Raw genomic sequence first — 18,214 nt, forward strand, 5'->3', positions numbered from 1 at the left:
GAGGAAAGAGCAGACAAGCGCACCTCCACAAGGGCGAACTTCTCCTCGCTGGTGTAGTTGTAGCGGGTGGCGCGCTCATACTCCTCGGCGTTGTCGGGGCAATCCTTGTTGGAGTACTTGTCCGTCGGGTGCACAAGTTTCCACGAGTACTGGTGTGGTCAGAGAGAAGGGGGAGCCACATGAATGCCACATGTGTAACTGCTGGGCGACCGGCAGGTCCCTCACCGAGCTACCCAGGGCAGCCCCTACTGCGTGCGCCTCTGCAAGGCTTCCTCGCCCTCGCTCTCTCACGTACCCAGATCCATCTCCATAAAACCACACAACGTTCCATCCATGCGACTTCAGGTGAAGTGGCCTGGATATTGTGTGGAATATCTAAAAGGCTAGGCATTCATCACCATGTAAAAAAAAGAATTAGCCTTTCAAATGATCATGTACTCATCCAATATAAAATTTCTGTCTAAACAAAATACACAAAAGAATCTTCTATGATCTAAAGGTATCCAAATATTTAGATAGCATCAGAAATCATTTTACTAATGGTAAACCAAAGAAACTGAAGGCTGGAATTCCACAGAGAAAATGCTATTTAAAAAAAAGAAAACTATGATCTTGTATAGAAGTGTACACTTGAAACCTATATAATTTTACTAACCAATGTCACCCCAATAAATTTAATAAAATTTTAAAAATGAGAATTAAAAATCATCATAATGGTACAAATTTAATTCTATTAATAAGTTTTAAAAGAAACACACACACATAAATGAAATACATGTTGAGTTTCTTATATTTAAAATCATATGTCGTCTTTGGCCAAAGGTAAAAAGCCAATTTGTTCTTGATCCATGGACCACAGTTAATGCAGAAAAATTATCATTTAGTCAATTGCTTAATGCGTTTTGTAAGGAAGACACTTGTAACCAACTGAGGGGTAGGTATCCTTAGTTCCCACGTTTCCAGAAAGCAAGAGCGGGGCGTACCACTTCCATTACGTGAGCGCTCCACTGGGACAGCAGCTGCAGGCCCTGCAGTGCCAGGTCAAAGAGCTTCCGGTATTCCGCATCTGTCTTCTGAGCCTCCTGGCGGCCCGACCCTGTGACAACCTAGAGCATGACAGCAGCATCAAGCAGTGACCCCACAGCCAGAAGGACTACCTGGTATTTACCCCACTAGGAACCTCCCCAAAGGCACTGGGACATGGTGGCACTCGAGCCTGCACAGGGGGCCAACACGGCAACCACTGGACCCCGGTGGCAGGCGCTCAGCGGGGCAAAGAGAACAGCTGCCGCAGGCACTGCAGGTGCCAGGGCTCAGTGCTGAGACGCGCGTGCACAGCTTGCCTCCCCTTAGGTCGTGAGGAGCACATGTTCCCTCCCTCCCTTATCTGTGCCTCTGCAGATGGGCACCTGGTTTCCATGGTAACTGTAAATCATGCTGCAGTGACACAGGTGCACATTCAACTGACCTGTGCTGAGGGTGCCTTCTGTGAGGAAAGAATGGTCCTTTTAACAAATAATGCTGGGAAAGCTGAATATCCACATGCAAAAGAATGAAGTTGGACCCTTGCCTCATACCATACAAAAAAATCTAACTAAAAATGGATCATAGATTTAAATGTAAGAGCTAAAACTACCAAACTCTCAGAAGAAAACATGAGGTAAATCTTTATGACTTTGCATTAGGCAGGGGTTTCTTCAATGTGACATCAAAAGCATAGCAGCCAAAGAAAAAATAGACAGAACTGGACTACATCAAAAATTTTAAATTGCGCTTCAAATGACACCATCAAGGAAGCAAAAATACAGCCCACAGAAGAGGAAAAAACATTTGAAAATCACATATCAGATAAGGGACTGGTATCTAGAATATATAAGAACTCATACAGTTCAATAGTGAAAAAGGTAAATAAATTAACAATGGGCAAAGGACCTGAACAGACATTTTTCTAGAGACATACAAATGGCCAATAAGCACATGAAAAGATACTCAATGTCATTAGTCATTAGGGAAACGCAAATCCAAACCACAAGATACCACTTCACATCCACTAGGGTGGCCAGAAAAAACAAACAAACAAAAAAACAGTAAGAAGTGTTGAGAGGACGTAGAGAATCAGAACCTTATACACCGCCAACGGGCATATAAAGTGGTGCAGCCACTTTGAAAACAGTCTGGCAGTTCCTCAAAACATTAAACACAGTTACCATATGACCCAGCAATTCCACTCTCCGTATCTACCCAAGAGAAGTGAAAACATGTCCCCAGAAAAACTTGTCCCCGGATGTTCACAGCAGCACTGTTCACAACCGCAATGCCCACCAATTAACAGCCAAATGAACAAAATGTGGTGTGTCCGTACAATAGAATATCATTCAGCCATAAAACTGTTATAAACCATAAAATTGACATAATGAGCCATAAAATAATTATAAAATTATTGATACGAGCTACAATACAGATGAACCTTGAAAACACTATGTTAGTTAAAAAAAGCCAGTCACAGACCACATATCAATGTATACGAAATGAGCAGAAGAGGCAAATCCGCACACAGAAAGCACATCACCGGGTCTGAACGGCAGGATGCAGACTGAAGGCTCATGGTTACGGATGGCTTTCAGGGGTACTGAAATGTTAAAAACGGGACTGTGCTGATGGTGCGTAACTCACTGAATGTACTAAAAAACTCTGAGTTGTACAATTGAAGTGGGTGGATCTGATCTCCACAAATCTGTCTAAAAATAAACTGAGCAAAGCATTCGAAGGTACATCTCCTCCTCATTAAACCATCATCTTACTATTCTGCAGCTGACACCCAGAAGGCAGACAGACAGGAGCCACGCACACTCAAAGACACTGATTGTGAGGGTACAAATCAGCTCTACTGTGTGTGAACTGCCCACGAAGTCCCGGGGGGCTGCCCCCATCTCTATCCTCACAACTGTGCTGGCCACCCACCGCGGTGGCCACAGTGCCCAAGGCATCGGGCTGTGTCACTCATTTTAGTTACATGATGACTTGTGTTTGGTGTGTGCGGACGGGGTGCTCATCGTCCTGCAGTGGGGTTGGGCCAACGCACAAGCTCCTCCCCGCAAATGTTAGTGGTCCTTCTGAGAACCTCTGACCTCGGGACATCTCCCCCCAGACAGGAAAGGGGCCACAAGTCAGGACCACTCCATTTCTGGTGCCCTCCCATGCCTGCACCCTCCTCCAGCAGCTAAGCAACATGGGGCTCGACTAAGACAGCCACTGAATTCATGGTCTCTCAGTCCTTTCTTTTGGGATCACTATTATGTTTCCTGAGGAAGAAGTTTGGTACAGCTGAACTCATGCAGACAATGCTACCTGCATGGCCTCGTCCATTACGATGGGCACCACTTAAGTGTCTGGTACTAAGCTATGTTTCTGAAGCAATTAAAGTCAGTACTTGTCACTGTGCAGAGAGCACAGTGACAGCGCAGGGCCCTCGTGGGTCCGGCGGCGGGCACTGACCTCGCTGTTGCTATAGCGTGCCAGCTCAGAGATGAAGCGCATGTGGTCGTCACGGATCTGGGCCATCTGCTCGCAGACGTTGTACTGGGGGCTGCTGCTGGGCGACGCGCATGTCCACCTGATGGTGAAGAGCAAACGTGTCACCACCCGGGGTGCAAGGGTGGGGCAGCCGGGGACACACGCACAGCAGGCACACAGGACAGCCACCCACTGTGGGGTGAGGAAGAACCCTCTGGGAGGAGCCAGCCACCGGCCCCACGTCCCCACGTCAGGGTTTCTGCCCCACCTCCTCTTACTTGTGTTGGAAAAGTAATCCGAACTTCTCCTTCATCAACAAACTACTTTCTAAGAGACTGAGAGCTGCAGAGACAGTAGAAAGCAGGGCAGCCAGACTCGGGAACAAAACTTGTCCTTACTGGGAGAGTTGAAAAGTGACATCACCTGGAGGTTAGGTGGTGTGCACAACACACCGTTTCAGCAGCAAACACACACAACTGAGTGGGAAAGAAGTTTACTAAGAATTAAAACTGCTGGCGGTCTCAGGTAGGAAGCCCAGGCCCTGGGGCCAGCGGGCGGCTCCCTCGTGGGCAGCGCGCACACACACACACACGGCGTTTTAACGAAGGGAAAGAATGCAGTTCCCACTTGGCGAGAGGATGGGCGTGCTGTCCCCTCTCTAACCTGATTCTGCTACAGGCGGGTGACACAATTGTGCCTGCGGCTGCCATGGCAGCTCCTGGAGCCAGCGCAGTGAGTACGCACAGGGACAGCCCTGGCCCTGCGCCAGGCCCGCCCTCCACACACCCACCCCCCAACCCCCGCAGGCCCCAAACAGCTCTTCCACCCGAGAGGTGGCTGCTGAACACACCCACAATGACCGATTCAATGCTACCGACTTGCAGTAAATCATATTAAAGAAGACATAAGCTATAGTCATGGTGTCCCGATCTGTACAGATTTTGCCATTGCCTCTGCTCTGGGCCTGTCAGGGTGAAAGCATTCTGTAAAGGTGTGCTTCTAGCTACAGTTGTCAAGTGGTTAGTGTGAACTTGGTTATGGCGGGACAATTTACACCATGGAAACCAGCATAAACTCCAAATCAGAGCCTGAGCTGGTGCTGAAGCAGGAAGAGGTTTTGGCTCCACACATGTAACTCAGATGGTGAGAAGTTGTCTGTCGGTCGCATAGCAGATAGAATGGCAAATTTATTAGGAAATAAGTTAGCGCCGAGTTTGGCAAACGACAGCATAGGCCAAATGCATCCAGAGTCTGTACGGCCCCACAGTGCACAAAATGGTTTTTACACTTTTAAGAAGTTGTTAAAACACAAGGAAGACTGTGCAACACAAACCACATGTGTCTACAATTCAGGCTTGCAGAAAAAGTTTGCCAGCTTCCAAGTAAACACACCAAGACAGAAATGAGGCTTTCAAAACTACACTGGAATTGTAGCAACCGGGTGGCTACAGGTTTAGGTATTTGGTGAAAGTCAACAAAAGCACCTGTGAGACTCACCTGTCTATGTGGAACTAGAATAAGAAGTAGTGTGTATTTATCATCTATAATTATGAGCTACAGACCCTTGATGGCAGGGGTTGGCCACCTGTCTCAGTACAGGGGCAGAAAGGAAACACTTTAGGATCTGTGAGCTATACTGCCACATCTGTCACCTTTTTAAAAAAACAACCCTTTTAAAATGTAAAGACCATTCTTAATAAGAGAGGCCTTACAAAAAAAAGGCCTGGGCTGGATCTGGCCTGGGGGCGACGCTTTTGAAACCTGTAAGAGACCTGCAAACATCCCGCCCCACCCCCGAGCTATGTACTAAGCATTTACCCGCACACCTCTGGGCCCAGAAAATGTATTTACACATCTATATTCTCCACCAACACTCTCTAGGATAAAGAAATCGCTCTGTATCTGTACTGACCAACATAAGAGCCACTGCCCATGAGGTATCTGAAATGTGGCTATTGTAAAAGAAAACAATGGCATTTTTAATGAAGTTAAATGTAAACTGCCACATGGGGCAAGGGCTATGGGATCCGGTATTCAGTTCCAGATGGCTGAGAATGTCAGAGGTGTTATCAGGAGCTGAGAAAGGACTCAGAGATGTTATCACGAGCTGAGGAAGGACTCAGAGGTGTTATCACGAGCTGAGGAAGGACTCAGAGGTGTTATCATGAGCTGAGGTAAGAGCGCGTTTACAGAGCCACATGAGAACACTGCCAGGCCGCTTCCTGAGAAGCTCATGCTCCTACCGAGATTTATTCTCCTCATAGTGGGCGCTGGTCTTGATATATCGTGCCAGTTCTATTTGCATGTCTCCGAACAGAGGAACCACCTGGAGCTGCTGTTGTCAAAGAACAAAGAAACAGTATCATCATCACATGTGTTCAGTCACAAACACATAATCACAAGAAGAATGAGTAATGCATTTAATAATTACTGTGGGTTGAAAGCTATCTCTGCAAATCATTTACTGGAAAAAAAGAGGTAAACAACTACTTCACTTCAAAAAAAAAAAAAAAATACAAGTTAAGAACCAACATTCATAAAACCATTTCAAATACTAAAGCTGACCTAACTTTTGCTAGATCCATGGTCATAAAAAAATCAACTGCATTTCTATCTACTAGCAACAATCAGAAAATGAAAATTTAAAGAGAAACAATTTGCAATATCATCAAAAAACAAAAACATGTATGAACACATCAAACAAAATACATACAAGACCTCTAAGCAAAAATGCTACCAAAAATTCTAGAGAAAACTTTAAAGTTTTAAGTGAATGGAGAAATATATCAAGCTCATGTGTTGGAAGACCTGGTATTTTTAAAGTCCCTTTTCCTTAAATTGATCTTCATATTCAATGGAATCCCAGACAACAGTCCCGGATGATACATGGTGTATGAGGAGAGCGTGTGGAAGTCAGCAAGCCAATTTATTCCCAAAGGTGAAGGGACGCTAGGCACGACGACCTTGAAGAACAGAACTTGGAGACTTCCTGGAAAGCAGACCTACCTACTGGTAGAATGAACTGCATCAAAGTTGAGAAGCTCTATTCACCAAGTGACACCTTTATGACAGTGAAAAGGAAAGCCACGTAGGGGAGAATGCCCATATTTTAGAATACCTGTGTCCAACGAAGGACGTACCCAGGAAACATAAAGAGCGACAAATCAACAGGAGAAACGAGAGAACAAGAAATGTGAAGTGACTCTTCAGTAGAGAACACAAAAGGAAAAGCATGAAAAGTTATCAGGGAAACACCAACTAAAACACAAGGAAACGCTGGCCAACAAAACTACAGTGACATACCCAGCCTCAGGATGCCACCGCAAAAAGGAGACAAAGTGACAGTGGCAAGTGTGGGCCGGGTGTGGAGCAGCAGCTGGTGGGAACACCGGCCAGCACATCCATGAGGGAAGCTGTTGGGCTGTGCCCACCACCTGGGAATGTGTGTGCCCGAGATGCCTGCCCTCGGGGTAAACGTCCCACAGCAACGTGCACACAAGCACTCCTCAGAGCGGCACTGCTCACTCCGCCAGCCCAGACACAACATCTTATGTGTCACGACAGCACGCACAGAATCACAGCCAGCCTGCTGCACCACAGGGACAGTCTGTGAGTACAGCCACAGGCTCTTGTAGGGAGGAGGAGGACACAGGGCATGACTCGACCCCAGGCTACACCGACACAGGTGGGGGTCGGGCGCCTCTCAGGAGCACGGGAGGCCTCCCATCCCAGCACAGCTCATGGCACCAAGGCTCACAGCCAAAACTCAAACTGTACACACGTCAATACGGAGGTGTACAGAAACATGGAACTCACCTTGAAGTGCTTGTCAATTTTGGATAAGTTTATTCTTTTCTTGGCATCTAGTTTATAGATGTTGCTGACACTCCCATCCATCAGGTACAGACCAAACCCCATGACCTGGAAAATCCCAAAATGGCACATGAAACTCAGACCTCCAAGGTAAACGACCCACATGTGCTTACACTCCACAGCTCATAATTGTGAAATGATATCCACTCTTTCTTCGAAAGACAATTTTAAAAGCCCCCGGGAAACAGGCACTATTCCTCCCTTTGCAGCTACTGTGTTATGTGCCATTTCTTGTGGCTACTTCACTGTCCTCCCAGCACCTCTCCCACCTCCCCCTCACGTCAGCCACAGAGCAATGGTAAATACAGATGGTCACAAGCACCCATGGCCGGGGGCTCCTGCAGCTGACGACGGCGCCCTCCAGCCCCGACCCCCACGGTGCTCTCGGTGGGGATGGTCTCAGGGCTGGGCCCACTCTCACAAGGACACCCAGCACAGGTCCCCCAGGGCTGCCCTCTGCACAGGGGGAGCAGCCGAGGGAAAGGAACGCAGAACCGCCTTCTCGCGTCCCCAGTGAGAAATGTTGTTGAGAATCTCCCCAATGTGAAACACAGTAATAATGAAGAATATGGAGAATGACCATGTTTCTTGACCAACAAAAGACTACTTTACTCATGGTGACAGTTTACAGGTGGTCCCCGACTTATGACAGGGCTACGTCCTGATAAACCCATCCTAAGTGGAAAATACGCATTGTAAGTCGAAAATGCACTGAACCCGCCTAACCTAGCGCCCATCTGTGCTCAGCCTCACCCACCACCTCAAACGTGCAGTCACTACACTGGCCCAAGCCCCACAAGCTCACATGGCTTATCGCTGACCCGGGAGAAGCTCAACATTCAAAGACCAAAGTACAGTTTCTGCCCAATGTGTCTCACTTTTGCACCAAAGTTGGAAGTCCTAAATTGAACCATCTGTACTTAACTCCTAGGAATTACACACTTAACAGCAGAATCTGGTATAACCTCTGCTACGAACAGCTCAGGATCTCATCACCCAAAGCCCTGGGGGTGGCTATGTGATCCACCTGGCACCGGCGCCAGCTCAGGACACACTCACGGGAATGTGTCGAGAGCCTGTAGTGCAGGCTGCTATCCACACACCCCCAACACACACACACACACCCCAACACACACCCTAACATCCCCCCCACACACACACACTCCCCAACACACACGACCCCCCCAAGCGTGAGACTAAGAACAGGTTGGCACGAGCATTGCAGACAGTAATGAGAGCCAGCCTGTCACCCCTGTGGGGGCCCCTGACAGCCATCCCCACCCACGTACTTTGAGAAGCATGTGTTTCTCGCTGGGCGTCAGGTACATCCTGTTCTCGTAGTAATCCACGCACAGGTTCACGATGTCGGCCAGCAGCTCTTCATAGCCAGGAATCACTTCGAGCTGCTGCTGCAGGGACTGGAACAGAGCAGGAGACCCTGCCACTGAGGGCCCCAGGCCCCGCAGTGCCCCGGCCCAGAGCCCCGCTTTACCCGTGTGGTCTGGGCCCCCAGGCCCCACTGCCCCCCGGCCCAGAGCCCAGCCTCACCTGTGTGATTTTGTTGTGGTTGGCCAGAAACATGGACAGATTCTGTGACTCCTGAATGGACTGTGGGTCCGCCATTTTCCGCAAAAACTGAGCAGCCCTTTGAAAGCAAAAACAAACAAAAACACCAGAGTTAATCAACCAATGTAATTAATGATTTTTTTCTTAGAGCCAGGAATTGAAGAGCACCTCGCTGTGCCTACAGTTATCTGTAGAAATGTGGCTCTTAGAAGCTGGTTACAATTTCAGCCTCCTGAACTTGTCCACCCTGGACGGCTGACAGACGTCCTCAGAGACGTGGCAGTGCCGCCTGCAGGCAGGCGTTCCTGAAGGGCCCCTGCACACTGGCCTGTCCCCGCTGCCCCCCAAGCACAGTGACGAAGATGGCCAGCACCGAGAACCCTCTGGATCACCACACTTCCCACCAGTCAGGGACCACGCACAGCTCTGGTGCCAAAGGTCTGAGACAGAGTCCTGGTTCTGCCACCCACATGCACCTCCACCTTGGACCAACCTCCTGTGTCCTCAGCCTCACTTATCACACCTGTGACAAAAAGCAGCTGTCTGTCCCACCCACAGGGCTGAGGAAGGAGAGGGAATGGCACACACGGGGCCTGTATGCCGAGGCCCATGACACTGCGAGGCCCCACTGCGTGTCCGCATCGCTTCAGAGCAGTGAACTGGGTGTGAGGGTTCCGCACATTTGGGTGGGTACCCCGAGACTTTAGTGCAAACTGCCCAAATAATGACCTTTCTGTGCAACCGAGAACCCTAGCGAAACTGACAGCTACCCCAACATCTCCTCCCCTGCCTCCTTAGAAATAAACCCCAACTCCATCCAGCAGCCGAGTGTCCCATTTCCACATGACCAGCAGCCCAGCTGCGAGATACAATGAAAAGTGTTGCAAGGCACTTGAAAGTGTGTTTATAAGGGATAGGGCGGGCCCTTCTATTCTCCTTCCTTTCTGCTGACTGGAATGCAGAAATGACAGCTGGAGCTCAAGCAGCCATCTGCACCATGAAGCAGCACGTGGAGACAGCAGGAGCCTGGGGTCCTGAACACTGGAAGCCCTCATCAGCTGCAGACCACCTCCCTCAGGACTCTGCAGGTCAGAGAGGCTGCAGTCTTATTGAAGTCATTGTTATTCTCCTATAGGTTTTTAAAAATTATATACAGTTAAAACTAGTACTGATGTGGTAACATTCCTTTTTAAAATGTCTACTTTATTGATTTGAGTGGTTGCTGAGAATAAGAAGAGAGCAAGGATACTGTCCTATTTTCCCCAAGCCTCACGATAACCATACGATTATCTTGGCATTGACACTCAGAAGAGGCTGTTCTGGAAGTTATCAGCTGGATGAAAATAAAAAGCGTGTGTGAGAGCTGGGAAGGAGGGGGTTACTGTCTGGGAGGTGAACTAACGGGGTCCCACACAGAGGTCCCAGGAAGAGGCTGCTGGAAGGGGCAAGGGGAAGCCCGCGGCCCTCTCTGTGCTCAGAGGCACCTCAGGGGTGGTGAAGACCCCAGCCAGCTCCTGAAGGGGGTGCCTAGGGGCCCCCACAGCCTTCCACAGGGCAGTCCAATCTTTAAATTATTGTACAGACTGGACTTTGGAATAAAAGTGCTGTATGCTGAGAGAAGGAAAGCTTTTTGGTCGGAGAAAAAAGACCCTTTTGGAAATTAAAGCCCACTCATGCTGAGCACCTCCCCGATTTCCCTGACAAAGTCAGAAAGGCTGAGACAGCTGCCCTGAGTCACGCAGGAGCCGCTCCCGGGTCTGGGCCGGTTCCGCCCTCCAACCCGAGTCACACACACTTGGAACCCCACAAACACTGCCATCACGTGGGGATCATTCCAGACCTTTCTCGATTTTCTAGATTTCTCATAGTGCCGGCTTCCGTGGAGAGTTTCTAGCTGACGAAAGGAATGCTTGCACTTATTTCATATGAACAAGGCTTAAAATTTGGGGGGTCTGGCTCGACTCCCACTGCTGCCCCCTCATCACATGTCAGTTTGGTGCTGCGTCCCAGCTCATTTTATTTTAAAGACACAGCAACAGTCGTATGATTTTAGCTGCCACATAACTACAACCTATTCAGATGCTAGTAAAATGTCTCCCAATTTAATTCTACAGCTGAGATTCCGCATCAGGCAGAGGGAACATGATCAGCACCTCACTCCAGCCAACCAGGCCTCCGACAGTACCAGGCACAGATTCCTAAAGAAAGTCAGACAGTGGGCTCTGCTCTGACCGCCCAGCTCCCTGCCATAGCCACCAACCAGCCCTCAGTGTTCCAGAAGCACGCCAACATCCACACTCTCCTTGTCCAACTCTCTTCTCCACAAGTTCTGTACATTCACAAGGAAAACCACCCTGGAGGAGAGCTAGCACATGTCACCCGCCAGGTACCCTGGGAGCATGTATTCAAACAGTCCTGAGCCGGGCAAACAGCCACATGCAATGACTTTGGCATACGTAGGGTGCAGCCCCCAGGTACCCCCGTCACAGCGTGCTCGTGCCGCCCAAGCTCCACGAGGCTCACCTCTTGTATGCCGAGTGGTCGTTCTTCACACTGCACTTCATGTTCTTCAGCTCGTCCAGTACTGCGAACATGTTGATGAACTTGCCCAGTGTGATGAGGTAGGCTTCAGACACGAAGTCCTTCCTCCTCTCCGCGTGGCACAGGCGCCTCACTTCCCCACAGAAGCGCTCGATGGCGTTTCTCTGAGCAGAGAAGGGGGCAGAAAGGCGCAGTCAGTGCTGGGCCAGCTCCATGCCCAGAATCTGGAGTCACGTGACTCACTGATGAAAGCCCCACCAAGTGAGACTTAAAGCACAGGGAAAGGCATTCGCTTCCAAGTCATTTCCACATGTCCTTGCTCTGTGACAATCACTATTCATTTTGCACTTTACCAACTACGTCCCTAAAGAAAAGGAATTTTGTTGATTATTCCATCAAAGTTACTGAGTAAAACACTCCAACGGAACGTCTATAAAGCATCTATAAAGGACGTTTTAGCTCTCAGAGGTGAAGGGGGGAGCAGATTTTTCCTCTCGACAATTTTAAGATAAAACAAAAACTCATCTCCTAATAAGTTCTATCTTCTCCCTTTTTAAAGGAATCTATAATAAAAACCTTTACATGTTTCCAAAGCACGTATTTGAAAAGCCAGCAAGTCCCCTCCCTGTGGCCACTCTGCCTAACCAAAGGGCCAGAAGGGCCAAGGCCCGGGTGAGGGCCATTGGAGTGAGGGCCACAGGGTGAGGTTGAGAGAAAGAAAATACCTGAAAAAACAGACAAATCGAAAGCACACACTGGCAGAAAGACAAACGTACTTGGAACTGACAGAAAGCAATCTTCAGGAAGGAAATACAACTTCACTCTCAAAGGACAAGAGAGGTGAAACACCAGAGAGGTGTTTATCCTGAAAGGGCCAGCAAAGCTTTCAACTGTCACAGGCTTGGTTCTTTTTTATCTCAGAAGCTGCTGTTGTTGCTTTAATTTACATGCACTTCGTTATACTGAGTCCACAGTGATGCTGACAGAGGCACCATCCTACTCTTCTGCATTAAACCCCTAAGATTATTTTGCTCTTTTACCTGGAAGTACATAAAATTCATCAGTTTTGTGACCTCAGGCTCAAGAACCTCCACGGTTTTCTCATAAATTTCCACTCGATTAGGCTGCTCATTACATTTCACCTGGGAATAAACAAGTATGACAGAAAGAGGCTTCAACCCCACTAGGAGTGAGAGAGAGCTGGGCTCCCTGCCTGCTGAGGGGTAGCACTGGCGGTGGTGCGGAGCTGGTGGTAACAAGGCCATGGTCACGGCTGGGTGGGGCTGGTGGTTTTGGGGGCGTGGCTGGGCGGTGGTGTGGGGGCGTGGCCTGGCTGGGCCGGGCGTGTGGGGGCGTGGCTGGGCGGTGGTGTGGGGGTGTGGCCTGGGATAGGCCGGGCTGGCGGTGTGAGGGTGCGACTGGGCTGTGGCGTGGGGGCGTGGCCTGGCTGGGCTGGGCGTGTGGGGGCGTGGCTGGGCTGTGGTTTGGGGGTGTGGCCTGGCTGGGCCGGGCTGGTGGTGTGGCTGGGCTGTGGTGTGGGGGCGTGGCCTGACTGGGCTGCTACGGACTGGTGCTGTGAGGGTCTGGTCTGGCTGCGGTGGTGGTGTGGGGGAATGGTAGGGCTGGGATGAGCGGGGCAACAGGGTACCTGCGGGATGGCCCGAGAGCAGCTCCTCCAGGTGTACAGCATAACGGCGTATTCTTGGCCCTCCTCCAGCATCTCATTCTGCAAAGGTACACAGGGCAAATCAAAGGTAAGCAGAATCATCATAACAAAGGAGACGCCAAATTACTAAAATCTAAAGGCATAAACTATCCTGACTCTCCCTTGAGGAGCAAGCACCAGGCCCTTTGTGCTAAGTAAGAGACAGCTGTCAAGAAGCTGGTGAAGCTGCAACGCAGTGGAGCAGCCCTCACGCCTACCCAAAACATCCCCATGGATCCTACAGGAAGGAGACGGACGTCAGTGACATGTAGGCATCTCTGTGCAGGGCCAACACAGCCCAGGATAATATATCTGCCACAGCGGCTACACCTCAGCTCCACTCAACCCGAAATAACCTGAGGACAATGCAGACCTGAAGCTGGGGCGTGGGGACACACACGGGGTCCTCACACCTCCCCAGCAGGCTACAGAGATCCTCCTGTCAAGACAAAGGCTGAGGCACCTCTGCCACCCCAGTGCGGGGACGAACAGCTAGAAGTGTTTCTGCAGCACGGACACCCAGGGAGTGCCCGCGAGGAGGGGCCTGCCATCAGTTAAAACCTGTTTTAGTGTCTACTCTTTTCATATTGTTTCCTTTGGTAAGGACTGCATAAATATTCTTGAAAACATCAACTACAATGTGCTAATGTTTTTAATGTGCTTTAAAATACTCACAACCTTTGACCCAGTAACTTCACTTCTACAAATCTAGTCAAAGGGAATGATGTATGTAGAAAGATGTTCATTATAACATTTTTTTATTGTAAGAAAGAAAAGAAACTAAGTAAACATTCAAAAACAGTTACTATAAAAAGTTTGTGAAATAATTAAAATACATAATAACAATGCAGTTTATTTATGCAATCTAAATCAGGAAATGCATATATGTGTACAGGTTATAAGACAGAGAAAATGGACTCCCTCAAAACGCTAACAAAGGCTTTCTCTGGGCCATATATGCTAAATTTGCAAAAAAAGCACATATTGTTTTTATAATAAGGAAAACAAAAGCTTTTTAAAAAACATAAGCATTTCATTCCCTTTCTTCTCTTTTTCCTCACTGTGTATCTTACTAAGATAATACTAAAACAGTGTATATGCGCTGCTGATATGTGCCATTCCCACAGAGGAAACCAGAGAAACATTAATGGGATTACCATGCTGGAATGGACGGTCGCTTGTTCAATGTATCTTGCAATACCAGTGACAAATGCATTTCTATCTTCAAAGTTAGTGTTGAAATTTGGCTGAAAGGAAAAGAAAAGCCATCACATGGAGGTCAGCATTGCAGGCAGCAAGCTCCCGGTCACCCAGCACCCACCTGGTAGAGCAGGGAGGATGGTGGGGGCTCGATGCAGGGCTGCTGGTCGGGAAGAGGCAGCTCTTCCAGGAGATCCACGTTGGACAGCGCGTCCTCCAATGTCACCTGAGCCGCCATCCTGGCCTAGAACAAAGCACAGAGCCACCTGCACTGTGATGAAGGGTGGCGGCACCCTGACAATCCCGCCAGTGTGTGGAAATCAGGCCCCCACTGGCCTGACCCGTCTCCCGAGGGCACTGGGGAAGGTCATGGCCAGTCCCCAGGTTCTGGCATCTCTCCCAGGGCTTGCTGGCAAGGGTGTCACGACACAGCCTCTCCAGGCCTCCCAGAGAGTCACGAAGTAGGGCACCTGGGCCAGCACACATGCCGCCATTTCCTGCCACCTTTCCCACCTTGGGGCCACTGTCTGACAACCTGAGGAGGCCATGTCCCCTCCAACACCATGTCTGCCCGAAGGAGACTGGCACAGCCCTGGAGGCGGCAACGGTGCTTCCCAGCATTTCTCCCAGCAGGGCTCCACGCCAGGGACTCCAGGAGTACAGGCTCAGCCTGCAGGGACTAAGGTGAGGGTCAGTCAGGGCAGTTAGCAGGGCACTGAAAGAACAAACTCCCAGGCTGAGCAGAGAAGCACAGAAATGGAGACAACGGCATCCAAATGCGAGAGGACTCGCATCCAAATGCGAGAGGACTCGGCCCAGCCCAGCAGGCCCCGCTGAAGGCTGCCCCGACCATGGATGGACACAGGCAGTGGCTCTAACCCCAGACGAGACGTACCACGCAGCTCTGACTTCACACAGGACATGTGGGGCAGTCCCCACTGGACGGGACACTCGGGGCAGCTGAGCGTGCCGAGAAGGGAAGAGCAGCATGCTGGCTAGAGGAAGACACTAAGGGGAGAACCGGCCGCCCCTCCAGCCCTGGGCCCCAGACAAGAAGCAGATGCGGAAGTGTGCAATGGGGGAGGGGGGCGCTGTCACCAAACCCCGGGCACTGGCTGGAGAAGCAGAGAGGGAACCCGAAAGCCCTGCAGCAGTGTGGAGAGAAAGCAGCTCGGAAGATCAAGTGCACAGAGCTGCGCATGAGCATGAGGCCCACCTCCAAGCTGCGTGGGTCGGCCCCTCACACCCCCCAATCTCTGAGACCACAGTCAGGTCCCACACGGCCATGGGTGGCACACAAGGGACAGGCCCAAGGGGCACTGCGAGGCTCTGAGAAAAAAGTGACACTGCCGCAACACACAGAAGACATGTTGCAAACGCAGCCTAAATCGTCCAGGTTGTTTGCCAGCTAAAACAAAAAAGCAGCATTCTCCTAAGGACTGAAACAAGACTTGGAGCCTCCCAGCACGAAATTCAAAATGTCCAGTTCAATGCAAACTAATCAGCTCCCAACGAACCAGGAGTGTCTCAACTCCTGTGGGAAAGATGAACAACAGGTAAAGCACTGAGATCAAGCAAATGTTACAATTACATCCCAGACTTGAGAGCCACTACTGAAGTGCGCAAACAGCGATGAAACTCCCAAACAGAAAGAAAAAATTGAAAGTGAGCAGAACAATAAAAATAAAAGATAAAGACCAGCTGTAAATCAGAAGTTCCCACAGCCGCCTCCTTGGGATCAATTAATTTGCTAGAACAGCTCACAGAATTCAAGAGAAACGTTTTACTTAACATTTAATAACAGACTCAGGAACAGCCAGATGGACACTGGGAAAGGACGCGGAGCTTCCTCCCACTCTTCCCAAATGCCCAGGTGCTCCTCAGCCCAGAAACCCTGAATGCAGCCTGTGCTCTGCGGTTTTACAGAGGCTTCCTCACATATGAGGAGGCATGTTGATTAGATCACTGGCCTCTGGCAATGGACTCAACCTCCAGTCCGTCACCCCTCCCCAAAGTCAGGGGAGGGGACTAAAAGTTATGACGTTCTCATCACCTGGTTAGGCCTCCTGGTAACCAGACCCCATTCTTTGGGGCTTTCCAAAAGTCACTTCATTAACATAAACTCAGGTGTGGCTGAAAAGGTTTGTCATGAATATCAAGACACCTTTATAGCTCTTATCACTTAGGAAATTCCAAAGGTTTTAGCTCTCTGCCAGAAACAGATGAAGAGCAAATATATTTCTTATTATAAATCACGATATCACAGGCGCTCACCAGAACCTGACCGTGCTGGTGCCCCGACACTCTGATCTCAGATTTCTAAGGCTCCAGAACTGTCAAAAATAAAATTCTATTGTTTATAAGCCAAGGGGGGCGGCAGTTTAACAGGAATATAATAAAACGATCTGCAGAACTAAATGTAAACATATCAATAACTACAGTGATCATAAATAGTCTAAACACACTCATTAAGACAGAGATTGTCAGAAAGGATAAAACAATCCTGATCCAACTACAGTCAAGCAATACGTAACAGGATTGTTCTGATAAGTGTCATTAGGACTCCGTTGCGACGTCACACAGTGCGCTCACACGCGAGGCCAGATGACACCACAAACGCAAGTAATGCATTGTGCCGCTACACTGTGACGTCACCGGGCAAAAAGAATTTTCCAGCTCCATTATAATCTTATGGGACCACAGTTGTATACGTGCTCTGTAGTTGACTGAAACGTTATGTGGCACGTGACTGTATATACCAGCTACAAGAAACACACTTCAAATACAACAGAGGTAGGTTCAAAGTAGAAGGGTAAAAGTGAACCATGGAAGCACCCATCAAAAGCTGGAGTGGCTAAGGGAGTGGTAAACTTCAGAGCAAGGAAATTACCAGGCTAAGGAGACACATCTCCTTAGGATAGAAGGGCATGCACCAGGGAGACAGAGCAATGACAAATGCATGCACTGACAGGAGAGCTTCAGAGGACAGCAAGCAAATACTGCCGCACCAGAGGAGAAGGAAACCACAAGTGCAGCAGGAGCTGCGAGAGTTCTGTCACTGACTGGAAATCAGCAGGAACAAGGGAGCTGAACACGGCTGGGACCAATGGACCTAACTGGCATTTACAGAACTCTGCCTGACAATAGCGGAGTATCTATTCTGTTTGCTTCTAACTATAAATTTAAAATGTAGCAGATATTTTTCAAAATACCTGGTATTTTTAAAAATAAGGAATACAGCCTTTTTCCTTTCATTACCAACTTCCTTCTATAGTCACAACTTCCCGGTCCACACACTCAAGAAAGGAGAGGCCCAGGACGGTGAGAGCACAGAGCCTGGCCTGCCTCTGCCCTGCAGAGTCAGCGTGGGGAGCTCCAGGGGTGCCCATGCAGGGCAGCTCAAAATTGACGGCTTCCAAGGAGCCAGGCTGCAAGATGAGATGCCTCCTGCAGACCCAGCCCCGAGTCCCACTTTCGGCCCTTTTCAGGGCCCAAGCCCAGACTGTCAGGAGTGGCCTGGGGCTCATACAGTTCCTTCGTGACCCCCCACCCCACCGATCAATCAGAAAACAGGTTGGACCAACCACTCTGAGACAGCCACACAGCCCACGTGACGAGGCTGAGACCACCTGCAGCACAGCAGGGTCACAGGAAGGCTCAGTGTCAACTTCTGTCATACCCAAGAAAAACATCAAATGCTCAACTCATTTCAGATCAGTGTTTAAGGACATTCCGGCAAGTGGTCTCTAACCACTGTGGACTGCACCATGTAATGCTTTGATGTGATGGCAGGGAACACGGGGCAGCAGTGTTTTT

The 18,214-nt window shown here is 49.4% G+C and overlaps 1 protein-coding gene across 1 annotated transcript in view; it reads right to left on the bottom strand.

Annotated features, from left to right (window-relative positions):
- CYFIP1 (cytoplasmic FMR1 interacting protein 1) overlaps window positions 1–18,214 on the bottom strand; it is a 61,892-nt gene that overhangs the window by 33,164 nt on the left and 10,514 nt on the right. Inside the window, 12 exon segments of the mRNA XM_033100119.1 lie at window positions 24–149; window positions 984–1,106; window positions 3,496–3,613; window positions 5,757–5,848; window positions 7,330–7,434; window positions 8,676–8,804; window positions 8,935–9,031; window positions 11,476–11,657; window positions 12,534–12,635; window positions 13,142–13,219; window positions 14,356–14,445; window positions 14,520–14,642. Coding sequence (XP_032956010.1) covers window positions 24–149; window positions 984–1,106; window positions 3,496–3,613; window positions 5,757–5,848; window positions 7,330–7,434; window positions 8,676–8,804; window positions 8,935–9,031; window positions 11,476–11,657; window positions 12,534–12,635; window positions 13,142–13,219; window positions 14,356–14,445; window positions 14,520–14,636 — 1,359 coding nt within the window. The 5' untranslated portion in view covers window positions 14,637–14,642.

Source organism: Rhinolophus ferrumequinum, chromosome 28, assembly GCF_004115265.2.
Source record: "Rhinolophus ferrumequinum isolate MPI-CBG mRhiFer1 chromosome 28, mRhiFer1_v1.p, whole genome shotgun sequence".
Classification (NCBI taxonomy): domain Eukaryota; kingdom Metazoa; phylum Chordata; class Mammalia; order Chiroptera; family Rhinolophidae; genus Rhinolophus; species Rhinolophus ferrumequinum.